The sequence below is a fragment of the Gordionus sp. m RMFG-2023 genome, chromosome 2, assembly GCF_954871325.1.
Source record: "Gordionus sp. m RMFG-2023 chromosome 2, tfGorSpeb1-WG-v2, whole genome shotgun sequence".
In the NCBI taxonomy this organism is placed as follows: domain Eukaryota; kingdom Metazoa; phylum Nematomorpha; class Gordioida; order Chordodea; family Parachordodidae; genus Gordionus; species Gordionus sp. m RMFG-2023.
Genome location: NC_088776.1, coordinates 40,893,138 through 40,908,365, shown reverse-complemented (window position 1 = coordinate 40,908,365; position 15,228 = coordinate 40,893,138). Strand labels below are relative to the sequence as shown.

The 15,228-nt window shown below is 25.7% G+C and overlaps 1 protein-coding gene across 1 annotated transcript in view; it reads right to left on the bottom strand.

The window, feature by feature from the left end:
- Positions 1 to 14,265, bottom strand: part of LOC135924337 (phosphatidylinositol-binding clathrin assembly protein-like) — a gene marked incomplete at its 5' end in the record, with an annotated part of 57,873 nt that extends 43,608 nt beyond the window's left edge. Inside the window, one exon of the mRNA XM_065459395.1 lies at positions 14,076 to 14,265. Within this exon, the coding sequence (XP_065315467.1) occupies positions 14,076 to 14,265 (190 nt within the window). The remainder of the gene's footprint in view (positions 1 to 14,075) is intronic.
- Positions 14,266 to 15,228: the final 963 nt, after the last annotated feature.

Genomic DNA, 15,228 nt, shown 5'->3' with positions numbered 1-15,228 from the left:
TTTAGCTCTACTTTTTTGAAGATTAGCTTATGTTACCATAATACTTTTTTTTAAAGAGTAGCTAAACCCTGAATTTATAATTAGCGCGAATTCGTAATTTTTGTATACTTCGCCGCGAATTCTCGCTAACTTCGGGGTTATGCTATTTTAAATTATATTTAATCATTTAAAAAAAGACATTCTTTTATAATTAAATCTTAAGTTAACATTGAATTTTACAATTTTGAAATTTAAATATATATATATTTTTTGAATTACATTTTGTTGCTTTATAATAAAAATCCATTATTAGAATTTGATATTAATTTATTTTTTTAAATGTATGAAAATAAAATTCAGTTAGATTATTGAAAAATTAGATATGATTTCTAAGAATAATCGATAAAAATCCTTTCCAAGTATGTTTTCTTTGAAAAGAATGACGACATTATTATCATGAAAAATCCATTAATGCTTTTTGCATCAACAAATAATAAAATAAACGTATTCGATGACTTTTGCTATTTTTAATAATAAGGGTAATTAAATTAAAATCAATAAACCCGGTTTTGAACGGTAATTAGTCAAGCTAAACTCATATTTAGTGATAGCAGCCTAAGACTTTGAGATAAAAATGATTTCGTTATAGAAATGTAAATAAATAAAATGTTAAATTTTTTTTCTTATCAAATAAGCCTTAATTGATATATTTACTCTAATAGCCAAAATTTTAGTCTCTTAACATTTATCTTAAAAACTACATAATTGTAAATAACAAATTTATCAAAAACGTACAAAGATTCTACTTTTTGAAAAAAAAAATTTTTTTTTAATTTCCGGCCATTTTATTTAATATATAAGGACTAAAAACGATTTTTTGGAAATAATGCGACCTTCATTTTTTTTAAAAAAATTTAGTAGACATTACTAAAGTCTTCCTTTATATTTATAAAAAAAATTGGTCTGGGACGCGGCCATCTTCATTCTCAAAATCTATAAAAGTTAGGGCTGTGCCGATATTAAATATCGGATCGGATCGGCACCGATATCTCGAGTTTTCCAGAAATATCGGATCGGGCCGATACCTGCAAAAAAACCCGATCCGATCCGATTTTTTTACTTTTCTTTTTTTATTTTATGTATATTTATTTTACATTAATAATATTTCCTAAATAATTTTTTTTAAACAATGCAAATGCACAACACTTCTTAAATTTTATTTATTTTTTAAAATATATTTATAGTATTTTACAATTTTTTTATAAAAATAGAAAGGAACACCCAATTATTTATTTTAAATCTTTTTAAATAATGCCAATTTTATTATTTATAATTTAAATAAAAGAATTTTATAAAATATGTTATCTGAATTATGGAAATATTTTACAAAAGACAAAGATAATTTTGCAAAATGTGTTATCTGCGGAATTCTAATATCACGGGGAGGAATAATGAAAAATTCATTTAATACTACCAATATCCGCTGTTTTAAATTATTTTAGAAATCAAAAAATTAAATTAATTGCATAATTAGAATTTTGATTTCTTAATTACATTTGGTTCGAAGTGGGGTGGTGAAAAATCAACATAAATATTGGACGGATCGGGTTTAAACCAATATCGAAAAATATCGGATCGGATCCAATCATTGAAAAATATGAGGATCGGCACAGCCTTAATAAAAATGTTTATAAAAGTGAATAAATATTTTTCCGAAAGGGGGCGTCTTTGTATAAAATTATATATCAATCAGTTTTTAATGGTTTTTTTTGAACTATTTGATATAATTTAATGGATTATTCATCTTGTAAAAAATAACATTAAATGGGGCTTTCATTCAATTATAGAAATTATCTATCGATAAAAGAAATTCAATTTATTACATTATTTATAATTTATTTATATTTGCCCATATAACATATATTTAATGAATATTAATAAAATATATTCAACCATGTTTATAGTTCTTGAATATATGAATCAGAATCTTGCATTTCATATATATGGCGCCCTAAATATTAAAAAAAAATTGATATAATTTAAATTTAAAAATCTAATATATAACTCACTTTTAAAATATTCTAATTTTTCGGTAGCGCATTTACTTTCTTGTGACGACAATGTATAACTAAGGCCATTAGCAGTTAACGGTGAAACTAATGTTAAGATATGACATTTGGGTAAGTAAAGAGTGTCGTCTATACTTGGAAATGTAAAGGAATTAGAAGGTCCGGATGGGTGTAAAAACTTTATATATATTTCTTCCTGCTTTTGATTTTTCACTAAAACAAAGGGTAACCACCAATTAGAATCATAAACACACGTTATGTATCCTGATATTTCTTCAAAAATTATACTTTCATCATTATATGATAACTTTTCTATAGTACTTTCTATTGAATTGGAATACAATATACTTTTAAATTAATGTAGACCTGTTGGAATCAAGGTGATATTTGTTTGTTCCAGGTATAGGTCTAGATTTTGAAAATCTTTCTCTGAGTAATAGATCTTCGTAATCATAATTTATTTTGATGATCTATTCAAAATATATGCCATTAATATTTTCTTTAGCTAACTCGTACAATTGATGTGGTAATTTGCTTTGAGTAAAGCCTTGTAAACTAGCTCTAGGCTAATCTTTTAACAGTGCCACAATCGCATCACAAACACTTTTTCCGTGTGCTGTAGCAGAAAAATGTCATTTCGCCTGTACCCCGAAATCCATCTCATGATGGCAAATATTAATAAATTTTTTATGATTTTTATACTGTGCAGCGGATCCATCGGAAAAATAAAAAATTTAATTTAGCATACAAATTTTATTAATTAAAAAATTTACCAATGTTTTTTGGAAATAATGTACTGCTATTGTATTGTGTTGCAAAGTTTCGGATATCATTACATAATTTAGGCAACAAACATTTGCAAAATTATCTTTATAATACATAACAAAAGGGTGAACAGTGGATTGAGCCCTATTCCAATGATAACTTTGTAATTCAACCTGAAATATAAAGCTATAGTTTTTTTAAAAATCACATAAAATTAAATATTAATCTTCGTCAAAGTTCGATTTTAGATTGTTTTGATACAACGATTGTTGCGTTGAAATAAAAGAATGGGGTAATAAAGATTCCATTTTTTCAAAAAAGGCATTGATAAATTCACCTACTGACTTGGTTATTGTTTCAAGAGTGGTTCTATCTACGGATAGCCATTGTTTGTATGTTATAAATTCGATGTCATTAGAACGAAACAATATTTCTATTTAATCGCGTAAATGTGTTGACCCTGGAGAATTATCACATTTGCCCATATAACTGGATGGTTGAGGCGAATTACAAATTATTAAGTGTAAAATATGTTTGTATGTTTTAAAGGGCAACATATCATTGGTTAAATTTGATCCAATGATCATTAATTTAAAATTTTGGTGGTAGCTGCAATCACATACATGTGTACCACTACCTCCAACGAGTATACAATTTTTGGGCGAATGCTTGCAAATTTCGAAAAATCAATTTTAACATCAGGCCTCATTTCTTTAAAAAATATATACATTTCTTTTAAATTATCTAAAATTAATCTCTTTTGTATGGTATTCTTTTTTCCTTCTTTGGTTAAAATCGAAACGCAATCTTTCTTGTCTGGCATGATTCTGCTTATTTCGTCCGTACAATAAAATTCTTGCGCAATTTAAACTGTATATTCGTCTATAGTTTTTCCAGGCTTGGGGTTAGGTGTTGAAATCAAAATACCAAGAAATTAATTAAAAAATGAATGAATGTGTTATTAAATGATTAATCAATTTTAAAATTTTTATTTATTCATTTATTGTTATTCTAATTTACAAGTAAGACTATGCCGATTTTAGAAAATCCGATCCAACATTTATATTGTTTTGAGTTATTTTATGATAATACTTTTATTTTGTAAATAATTTCATAATAATAATAAATTAATATTTGTAATATTTTAAAAATATCAAATTATTTTAAAAAATTAAGTAGAGAAAATTTTGATATTATTTTTGGCGTCCAAGAACTCGATACTTAATTGAACATATTTTATTAATATTCATTAAATATATGATATATGGGCAAATATATAATAAATTATAAATAATGTAATAAATTGAATTTCTTCTATCGATAGATAATTTCAATAATTGAATGAGAGCCTAATTTATTGTTATCACTTAGAAGATGAATAATCCTTTAAATTATATCAAATAATTCAAAAAAAATCATTAAAAACTAATTATATAATTTTATAAAAGACGCCCCCTTTCGGAAAAATATTTATACACTTTTCTAAACATTTTTAAATTATGAGAATAAAGATGGCCGCGTCCCAGACCAATTTTTTTTTATATATATAAAGGTAAAGTTTAGTATTGTTTACTAAATTTTTTTTAAAAAATTGAAGGTCGCATTATTTCCAAAAAATCGTTTTTAGTCCTTTATATATTAAATAAAATGGCCGGAAATTGGAAAAAAATAAAAAATTTTTTATCTAAAAGTAGAATCTTTGTATGTAATTTTGATACTAAATTTGTTATTTACAATTATGTAGTTTTTAAGATATGCTTAATTGAATGAAGGCAGATAAAGGTAAAAATACGTCATTTTTGCCATTTTGAACCCTAATATCTTCAAAAATATAAATGGAGACTAAAATTTTAGTTTTTTCTTAATTACATTGACCTTTCTTTGCTTATTTTAAGAAAATCGAAGGGGGTCGGCCGAAAATCTCATTTTGTGGCTCATTTGACGTGGAATGACCCATATTTAAAATAGAAATCTGGGGCGGGCCTATTTTTTTTAAAAGAAATCGGGTTCGAGCTGGATCGGGCCTAATATTTTTTTTAAAAATCGGGCCGAGAGGGGTCGGGCCTTGGAATATTTTTTAATATATCTAAATTTATCAATTTTATGTTGAATTTCTAATGTAAAAATATTTGATTTTATTTATAGAAACTAGACACCATATAACATATATCTTTTATTTTGAGTAATCATAAAAATTAATTTTTATATTTAAATAAATTCGGGCCGGGCCGGGCTGGTAAATTTTTTTAAAAAAAATTTAGGTTTGGGCTGGGCCGGTAAAACAAGATATTGAGTTCGGGTCGGACGAAATTTTTCAAAAAAAATTTTTGGCCGGGCCAGTCTTGAAAAATTAGACACGATGCAGATCACTAATTTAAAAATAATTTAGATTAATCCAAAGTATACTTTAGGCGTATAAAGTGACAAAATCAATTTACATCAATTAATAATTAAACGTATAATAACCAAATAATAAAATAAAATAAAAGGTAATTTAAACCAATTAATTATTAATCATATAACAACCAAATAAAATAATAAGTATTTCAGATAACAATGGCATACGTAGTATCATGTTGAACCCTCAACATAATACATTTTTTTAATAGATGAATTTCTGATTTTAAAACAAAATTATTTAATTTTCTTTAAAAAAAGGATGAATAAGATTGTTAAATTTATAATGTCTATGTCATTACCCGTTAAGGAGGGGCGCTCCTGGAGCGCCGCTACACTTTTTCAAAACATCTCTTTTTCAGGAGCGGGAGCGGGAGATAGCTCCTTTTAGAGTTGGAGTGGAGGAGCGCCGCTCCACCGCTCTTTTAAATTTAATGTTAAATTATTTTTAAAATATTCATAATCCATTTATTTGTTAATTAAAATTTAATAAAAATGAAATTTTATATTATTTAAATTTATGCAATATTAAATGTTAAACCGAGTTTTATATTGGTTTTACATCTAATCAGTTAAAATATAAGTTCCTTCCAAAAGTGTCAATCTTTATGGAATAAACAAATTATGTCTATTAATATGGCAGATAATATTGTCAAAAAATTGGGTAGGCATCTGATATGCCCAAATTCCACTAGATGGAATTTGTATTATGAATCTATGATTTTGTTAGATAAAATATTAAGTGAAAACAAAAAGACCTTTATGAGTTATGTGATAACTATAGGCTTTTACGTTATAACTCTCAAGAACCTACATTTATTAAAGAGTACCAAGTAAATATTAATATAATCGTTATCTAAATAAATAAATGTTTGGTTAATCTTTGGCAAATAAAAATCCTTGAAGGAGAGCTTCATATGGATATAGGTTTCTTAACTCCAACCATTTCCAAACTTACTTCAAAAATAAATGACTTAGCAGATTTAGAGTTTTGCCAACAAAGGTTTATGATAAAAAATAAATGATCTATTTAGATACCTTTATTGCAGATTTTCAATTGTTTATAATGATGAACCTGCATTTAAATTAAATTGGGAATGGATAAACAATGAACTTAAATACAAATTAATTAATTTTTTAAGAAAACAAATTCAAAGATAATATATTGGACAAATATTTTTTAAATAATGATATCAACCTAAATTAAAAAATATTTTTTATAAAATACAATACCCCGCTTCCCTCTAGTGCTCCTGTTGAGCGCCTATTTAGTATTGCTAAACAGGCTTGAAAGGCGTGGATGTTTGTTAGATTCAAATTTAAAAAATATATTACTTTTAAAAGCTAATAAAAAATTATAAATATTTTGATATATATCATTTAATATAAATAAAAACTTTTTGATAAAAAAAATATGAATTTTTTTCGTGTCCCTTCTAAAAAAATGAAAATCAAAGGAGCAGCTATGGAGTGGCACTCTATTACTTGGAGCGGGAGCTAGCGCCTTTTAGAAATTTGGCAGCGGGAACAGGAGCTAGCTCCTTTTGAGAAGGTAGAAGCGGGAGCTAGCTCCTTTTAAAAAGGAGCGTTAACAACTCTGTCATTACCTATAATAACGACAGTTTTTTCCAACATACGGTTGGAATATTTCAATTATCAAAATTAATTATTAAAAGGTGTTGATGAAATAGAAAATAAAACTTGATTTGATGAATACAATACATTTATTACATTACAAACATGCCTGCATATTAAATTCCAACTTGTTTTTTATCCGTATCATAAATACTTGATAAGAATATGTTCTTTAATTTTAAAAAGCGATTAAAAAATAAAAAATCTGTCAAGATGTTTATAATATTTTTAACGTGAATTTTGACATAGAAAATAATTTCTTTAAGTTTGTTGTATATCTATAATTGAAATGTACCATAATTGTATAAAGAGAAAAAACAATGTCAATCAGTGAATATTTAATTAGGTAAGGTTATTAATTAAAAAAGTTTTTTTTAATCATTCCTATCCCTCCAATTAGAAAGCTTATTAAATACTAATAGATATATTGATATAATTATAATAAATAAAGGAATTTCGATCATAAAGGTAGAAGCGTATCAAAGTGGGCAAAGTGGATTTCCTTTATTGTTTTACGAAAATTCATTTGATATTCGCATGCATAATAAAAATTTTAGGAGATAATTTTTAGAAGCGCTAATCTACGAATGGAAGTAATGAATGAAGCAAAATGAGAGTGTAATCTAAACTACTCTAAAAAAAACAATAATTTTAAATGTGATTAGAGCAACCTTCAAATGATTGTTTGGCCCTCTCAAGTAGTGATTTGACAAATTATTATAATAAGAAAAATGACAAAAAATGAGAAAAATGTATGCCACCAACATGGGAATTGAAATTAAGTATATATAATATATGTATATGATATATATTATAATTGTGTAAAGTAGTTATTTATATGCACAGAATATTAAAGAGGAATGAGTCTTTTATGTTGTTGCAAAATATAAATAAGTCTTTCAATGTCATTCACGATATCTTTTGTTTTTATAATTTTATTTGAGGCGAAAATACAAAATATTATTTTACATTTAGCAGAAAGAGAAAAGATGTTTTAACTATCATTAATAATTAATGAATGAAGAAAAGAGGGGTTATATAATAATTTTAAAAAAATTAATGTAAAATAAGTAGCGAACATGTGAAACCTCTATAATGATCATTCTAGAGTGACCGGGTTTTGATAAGCCTAAACATTGAAAAGTAATCCCAGTTTAAAAAATTATATGATGATAATATAATTTTAAGAAATCAGTCATTTAAAGAATAAATGATAAATATTAGGGCCAAGGTTTCCTGGTCTCCCCACATCAGCGGGAGACACAATTTTTTAGTGACGCAGACATCTCACTCTTGCAAAACTACCGCAATTTTTAAATTTATCCCACACAATTTTTTTTAGCATTAACGTTTTTATTATATAAACTAGCTGATTACACGTCAAGAATTACAGGGAATCAGAATTTTCTACTTATGAATAAATAATAAATTTTACCATTTGACGATGGGTGAACCAGAAAAGTCAAATGAGAGGAATAGATTATCCATATTCATTCTTCCAAAATTTCTATAAATTTTTAGAGAAAAGGCCAAATATTTTAATGAAAATATGGAATAAAAAAAATATAATTCGTGAATTATGATATTTATAAATACTTTTAACAAATTTTCCACATTCAGACACAATGGTTTCTGCCCCCTCACTTCGTATAAAATCTACAATCATCTCAAAGAATCATTTAAATGCTTTTAAAACCTTCCTAAATACTCTTTTAAAAAAAACCTGCATTATAAATTCGAAACAATTTTGGGGGGTGATTACTCATAAACACTGTGGTGGTATCCACCCCATTGTAATGGGCTATTTAAAATATTATTAGCAACAATAATTGCCACGGGTCAAAACCCAGGGTCTTAACTTATAAAGTATAAGTATCAATTAGGATTGGTGTTAAGGTAGAAGGCAAAATAGTTTCACATGCCATTTATATTATATCCAAAATCCATCTCCTAACATGGCTATTATCAAAGTAGGCTTTAAAATGCTTTCAATAGCAAATTTCGTGAACATTTCATAAATTGTTTTCATCCCAAATTCCCTGTTTATTCAGAATTCCTAGAGACATACGTAACATTAAAACTCCTTTATTCAGCCCCCATGACATAGATTCTAACGAAAGGATCCAGTAGAGAGCCCACGTCCTCGTTTATTTTACCTTGGTATTCATTATTTCATTCATTATCTTAAATTGAATTTGAAAAGGATATAAATTTTTGGTATCATGGAGCAATCTGTGATGCTCTTCCTAAAATAATTAGTTTTTAATTTCTTAAAGCCAATTTGACTCATTCTTAATAAGTCCAAATCCAAAATCTTTTTCCATGATAACAATATACAAAATCTTCATCTAGCAAGATTAAGTTTTTTATTGAGTACATAAATAATAAAAATTAAAAAAATAAGGAAATTAATACAAATTAAAAAAATATATTCAAACATGTTTCAAATATTTGTACATATTAAATGCAATAAGTATATATATATACTTCATTAATATATTATAAGAATAATAAAAATTTTGGAATTAAATCTCATCAAAATAAGGTAAATTTCTGATTCACACCTCATATAGGCTTATTTCTGATTTATCCATTATCAAATTAAGGAGAATACTAATTCCTTGTCATTCTTATGTGACATCAGCTAGTAATCATATAAAATGCAAATATTTATTAGATTGTGGGAATGGATCCTTCCTTTATGGATTTTTATTAACAATGGAAGCAACAAAGCACTCCTTGGTAAATTGTTATCCACAGAGTTTTGAATAAGTTTGCATCTTATAATGATATGGATCCATTGTTCAAGATGATCATTATTATAAGAAAATATATTTTGACACAGGTACAGGGGTTAGGCCATATTTTAATTTTTTAAATATACCCAGGGTGGGGCTAAAAATTTTAAAGATATCCAGGTCGGGTTGTATATTTTAAATAGCCATTATTATCTATAAAAATTGAAAATAAATTTAATATATCTTAAAAATCCAGACCGAGCTATGCCAAAAAATTTTTTTTAAAAAATCCAGGGCAGGCTGTGCAAATGGTACATACAGGTCTCTGATATATTTATTAACTTCAATATAAATATATAATCGGAACATATGAATTTTCATTTTATTAATTTCATAAAATCTGTAAAAATTATATTTATGTGCTCAATAAACAAAAATTCCTAAATGAATTTTTATACATTCATTTGCAATTTAAAACCTAAAAAAATTTTCTTGCTAGATGAAGGTTTTGTCTAACTCTGTGGATATACTGAAAGATATTAGGTTGGTGAGTGAAGGGGAGGGGGGGATTAAAAATATTTTTAAAACAATGAGTAGGAGAATTTGAAATAAATTTCAGTCAAAATGAGCAACTGACTTCTATTTATTATTAGATATTATTTTTTTATTTCATAATTTATAAGTCTAAGTAAAAAACATTAAAATAATACATAAAGAGCCAAATCAACCAATAAAATAATTTTTAAACATTGGACAGGCAAGTTAAACAAAATTTTTAAATAAATGAGCAAGCAGGTGCACCAAAACTTGCCCATTACAGACCTCTGGTCAAGATTACATCGGAAACAGCAGATCATAATGTATTTTACCTCTGCCAAAGAATCCATTTATAAATGATATGTGTCTGTCACTTTTATTTTCCCATAGAAAGAAAGAGGTCTGCAAATGACAACATTTTCAGGCCCAATGGTAATTTAGTTAATGCCCATCCTAAAGGACAGAACCACGAAGTAGGATAAAGAAAAAAAATGATCTTAGCTGTGATTCGAACCCAAAGCCATCGTATTTGTAAGTGATGCTCTTGCCGATTAGGCCACAGTCGCTTTTCAAAATTCAGGATTTTTTAAATACATATTATAAATTGTGACATGTGACACTGTAAGTGTGACATGTGACTGTGACACTGTAAGTGTGACATGTGACTGTGACACTGTAAGTGTGACATGTGACTGTGACACTGTAAGTGTGACATGTGACTGTGACACTGTAAGTGTGACATGTGACTGTGACACTGTAAGTGTGACATGTGACTGTGACACTGTAAGTGTGACATGTGACTGTGACACTGTAAGTGTGACATGTGACTGTGACACTGTAAGTGTGACATGTCTTTTTATATATTATAGATAATAAATTTGAGTAATTGATTATTTTTATATTTTTAAAATAAATTTTAAGTATTTATTGAAATAACATGTCGTTTGTAAATTTCTTTCTATTCTTTTACCTTAATCATATGTTTTATTTTTAAACAATAATAAATCAACATCATTTATTCATATTCTAGGTGCTTAATTAACACGTATCACGTTTAAATTCTTTTATATATAATATAAAAAATTAAAATAACTCCAAGACAAAGAAGTAGAAATTTTAATATAAAATATACCTATTTTGAAATTATAAAACGTTACCTACTTTGTTAATATTTATAAAGTAATTATAAGAATTAATAGGGGGATAACTAAGGATTCACAATCCTGGCCATAGTCCAGTACTTTCCCACAAAAAAAATTTTTTTTTAGCAATTTTTACATTTCTACAGTAATTTTCATATTTAACCCTCAAAATAACAAATTTCTCCCAAAATTTGAAAATTTTAACCTGGCAACCCTGATTAGGGCCATTCCAAGCCTGAAACAAATCAAATTTTATTTTAAATTTTTTTTTAAAGAATCATTCTAGAAAAAATAATTAAATCTAGCAAAGCTTAAAAATCTAAAAATCCAAGCCAGTCTTGAATATGTGCCTCTATATGTATCTTGCGATATATATATAATTTTTATTTGATAATCTTGATGGAGAGAGAGTTATCTAAGAGATTCAAGGTAGATGGGTGGATATTTCACAAAAAATATTATAATTTAGATAGTGAGACTTATCGAAGAGAATCAAGTAGGTGGATATTCTACAAAAAAATATAATTAAGATAGGGAGAGACCAATCAAAGAGAGTCAATGTAAATAGGTGGATATTCACAGTGCTTTAATATCACATCAATTGCAATTTCTAAACTTACAATTTTAATTAAGATAACGACCTAGAAATTACACTCATACAATAAAACTCCGAAACACAAGATGACCTAGGAATATTTTTGTGAGTCTCCCTAAACCACCTAAATTAATTGAGTAGTTTGTCATCAGCAAAAATTTTGAGTGGGACACCCAGAACATTTTTTTATAAGTAATTTAAATAATATGGCAAAAATTAGAATATTATTTTTTAAAAGTTATAAATACAATATACAATAAGTTTATTTGAATTATACAGAAAAACATTAATAAACCAGACATAGGTGTCATGTCTAGTCAAAATGGAGAAGTACCAACCTTGTTCTAAAAAAATTAATAATTAAAAGTTGAATCTAATTGTTAATAATTGATATCAAAATGGAGAAGTACCAACCTTGTTCTAAAAAAATTAATAATTAAAAGTTGAATCTAATTGTTAATAATTGATATCAAAATATTGCTATAATTTTTTCAATATAGCATGCATCACACAATTTTTTTAGGGTTTTAACAATCATGTAAACATACAGGTCATATACTTAAAAAGCTTTTAGACCAGAGATGGGTTGATCATTTGTAGACATTTCATACCATATATGAGAATTTTGAGGCTATTGGTTTAGTATCATTTTACTTTCCCAGTAGAAATTTTCTCAGAGGTTTTTGCCAATGATTTAGTTGAAGCTATTGATCTTTTGTGTCAATTAATAAGTATCTTCATTCAGCAGATACTAATATAGTAAATGCTAAAAATTGACTATAATAATCAATAAAATTCATTTGACATCATAAAGATTGACTGAAAATCTGATATCAAAGTTTAATCTGACTCCCGAAAAATATTCAAGGATTCATAAATTGCCTAAAAATCTTCATTATTTTTTTTAGTTCATACCAAAATTTGCTTGTGAAAAGGACTCTAAATGAAGTTCTTTAAAAAATATATTATCAAATAATTATTTTGTTAAACGTTTTTTATAAAGATTTACATTGATTATAACTTTGTATCTTGTATTAATTGATACATTGCCCCCCTTTGAAAAATTATTTTATTGCAGATAAGATGGTCCCAATAACATCCTTGTTAAGCTTTAACATTGAAACATATTGCGAAATGAAAATCACAAAGAGATTATAGCAACCAAAATAGCAGAAAAACGTTATTTTAAAAATATTATTAATATAAAAAATATTATATTACATTTGAATTATCTAAATGTAACAGCCAGTCATTGGGGAATCAACAGCTTTTTATGGGGGCTCATTCTTCATTCAAGAGGGTTTTATCAATCACTGGATAATTGATGAAAGTTTTAATAAAACAAATTTAATTTTAATGGCTTATGAAAAAATACCCAAAATTTAGCTTTTAATTATTTTAAAGTTTGCATTTAGAAATTTTCAATAAAAATAGCAAAAAATATATGAATGTCTATTTATTTTTTTAAAAAAATTTTCCCCATCCCCAACAATTAACAAGACCCCCACCTCCTTCCTGAAAATTTTTGGTGGGTCCATATTATTGTAAAACATAAAATTAGTACCATTTTTCAATATTCCAATTTAGAAAAAGTGAATATTATATTGTAGAGTGTAGACTATCAAATAATAAATAAAAATAGATAATCATTTTTGCCAAATCTTAATTTTTATTTACTTACAATGAGTAATAATTATAAATCTTCTATAAGATATCTACTATAAAATTTTATATATTCATTTCAGAGATATTTTAAATTAAACCAAAAAAAAACCTCTTCATCTTATTTTTTTTAAAAATATCAATTTCAATATTTATCAGCTCTATTTTTTATTTCAAATATTTTGCATTTAATAGGTTTATTTCAAATATACAATATAAGATGATTAAAAATAAAAATCACCATAATCAATAATATCATTTGCAAGATACTTATTACATATTTAAATTGTGTAATTTTATAAAAGTTTAATAAATGAATATATTAATTTCAAAAAACACTGATGTGAGCTTGATTTATAATTATTATCTACCTCAATGATAAAAACAGATATTTTGTAATATATAAATTTTTAAACAAATTAAGTTAATTTAATTGTCAAGAATATATTTATTAGCTTATTATTAAAGAATATAATTTAATTACTTAAAAATTTTAGACATGAATAAAATAGTTGATTATATTACTATGTAACTTTAAATAAAATACTTAAATTACCTTCTAAATGTTTTCTTTTAGGAGCTATAATTTCTTCTGTAGTTGCTTTACATACTGATTTGGCCAATCCTGCTCCTGATAAAGTATGTTTAGCAGCTGTAACTCTATCAACAAGAGTTTGACCAGATGTACCTTTGAGTAAATTAGCCAGTGGGAGTATTTTTATAATATAATCAAGAAAATCGGAATAGTAAAATTATGATGAAAATATTTCTTCGGTTTTGCAAGTTTATTTATTCGTATAATCGTAATCAATTAGGATAAAAATAAAAAATAAATATTTAATTGTCTAGTTTGTAAGAAATTAAAAAACATGCGAACATTTTTTTCTTTGACATTATTGACATTATAAATTCAAATATTCCAGATAATAATTTTATTTTTTGATTATATCTATTAAGTTTCAATAGATATAAAATGATGAATTATTAAATGCTTATGAACATATAAATTTTAAAAAATCTAAGTATATTGTTCTACTATAACTTAAAAAATGATCGATTATGGATATGTAGTAATTTACTACAAAGTATTCAAATTATAAAAATTGTATTATCTATACATAAATTTAATCAGCCAGGATACGATTAAAAATAGCAAGGCAATTCTATATTAAATTTAATCTTTGTGTTTTATTGTTATTGGCCTGGATGAGCCAGACTAACGGCTACATTCATTTGTGGGATTTAAATTATAAAATTGTTAATATGGTGCAAAAAGTGAACAAAAGAAAAGTAAAAAAAATGCGTTTATTGAGATTATTATATTTTACATTAATCTAAAAAAAACTAAAAACTATTATCAAAAAATAAGGTATATATATCATTTATATTAAATACAAATTTGATTAAACAAAATATCAAAATATATTACAAAAATATTTTAAACAAAAGCAAGGTTACAAGCTAAAATAATCGTAAGTTTTCATCAACATATTAAATAAGGTTATATTAAAATAATACCAATTAAAGTTATATAAAATATCAATACAAATTTAAATATAAAAAATCAACTCCCTTATTTAACATTCTCCTTCATCTGAGATGTGAGAGCTTGTTGTTCAAATGGTCTGCAATTTTGGCTATTTTCGTAGTAGCATCCATCATGCGTTATCGTTGGCTTGATTCTATCATGTTGGTAGTGTTGTTAAACG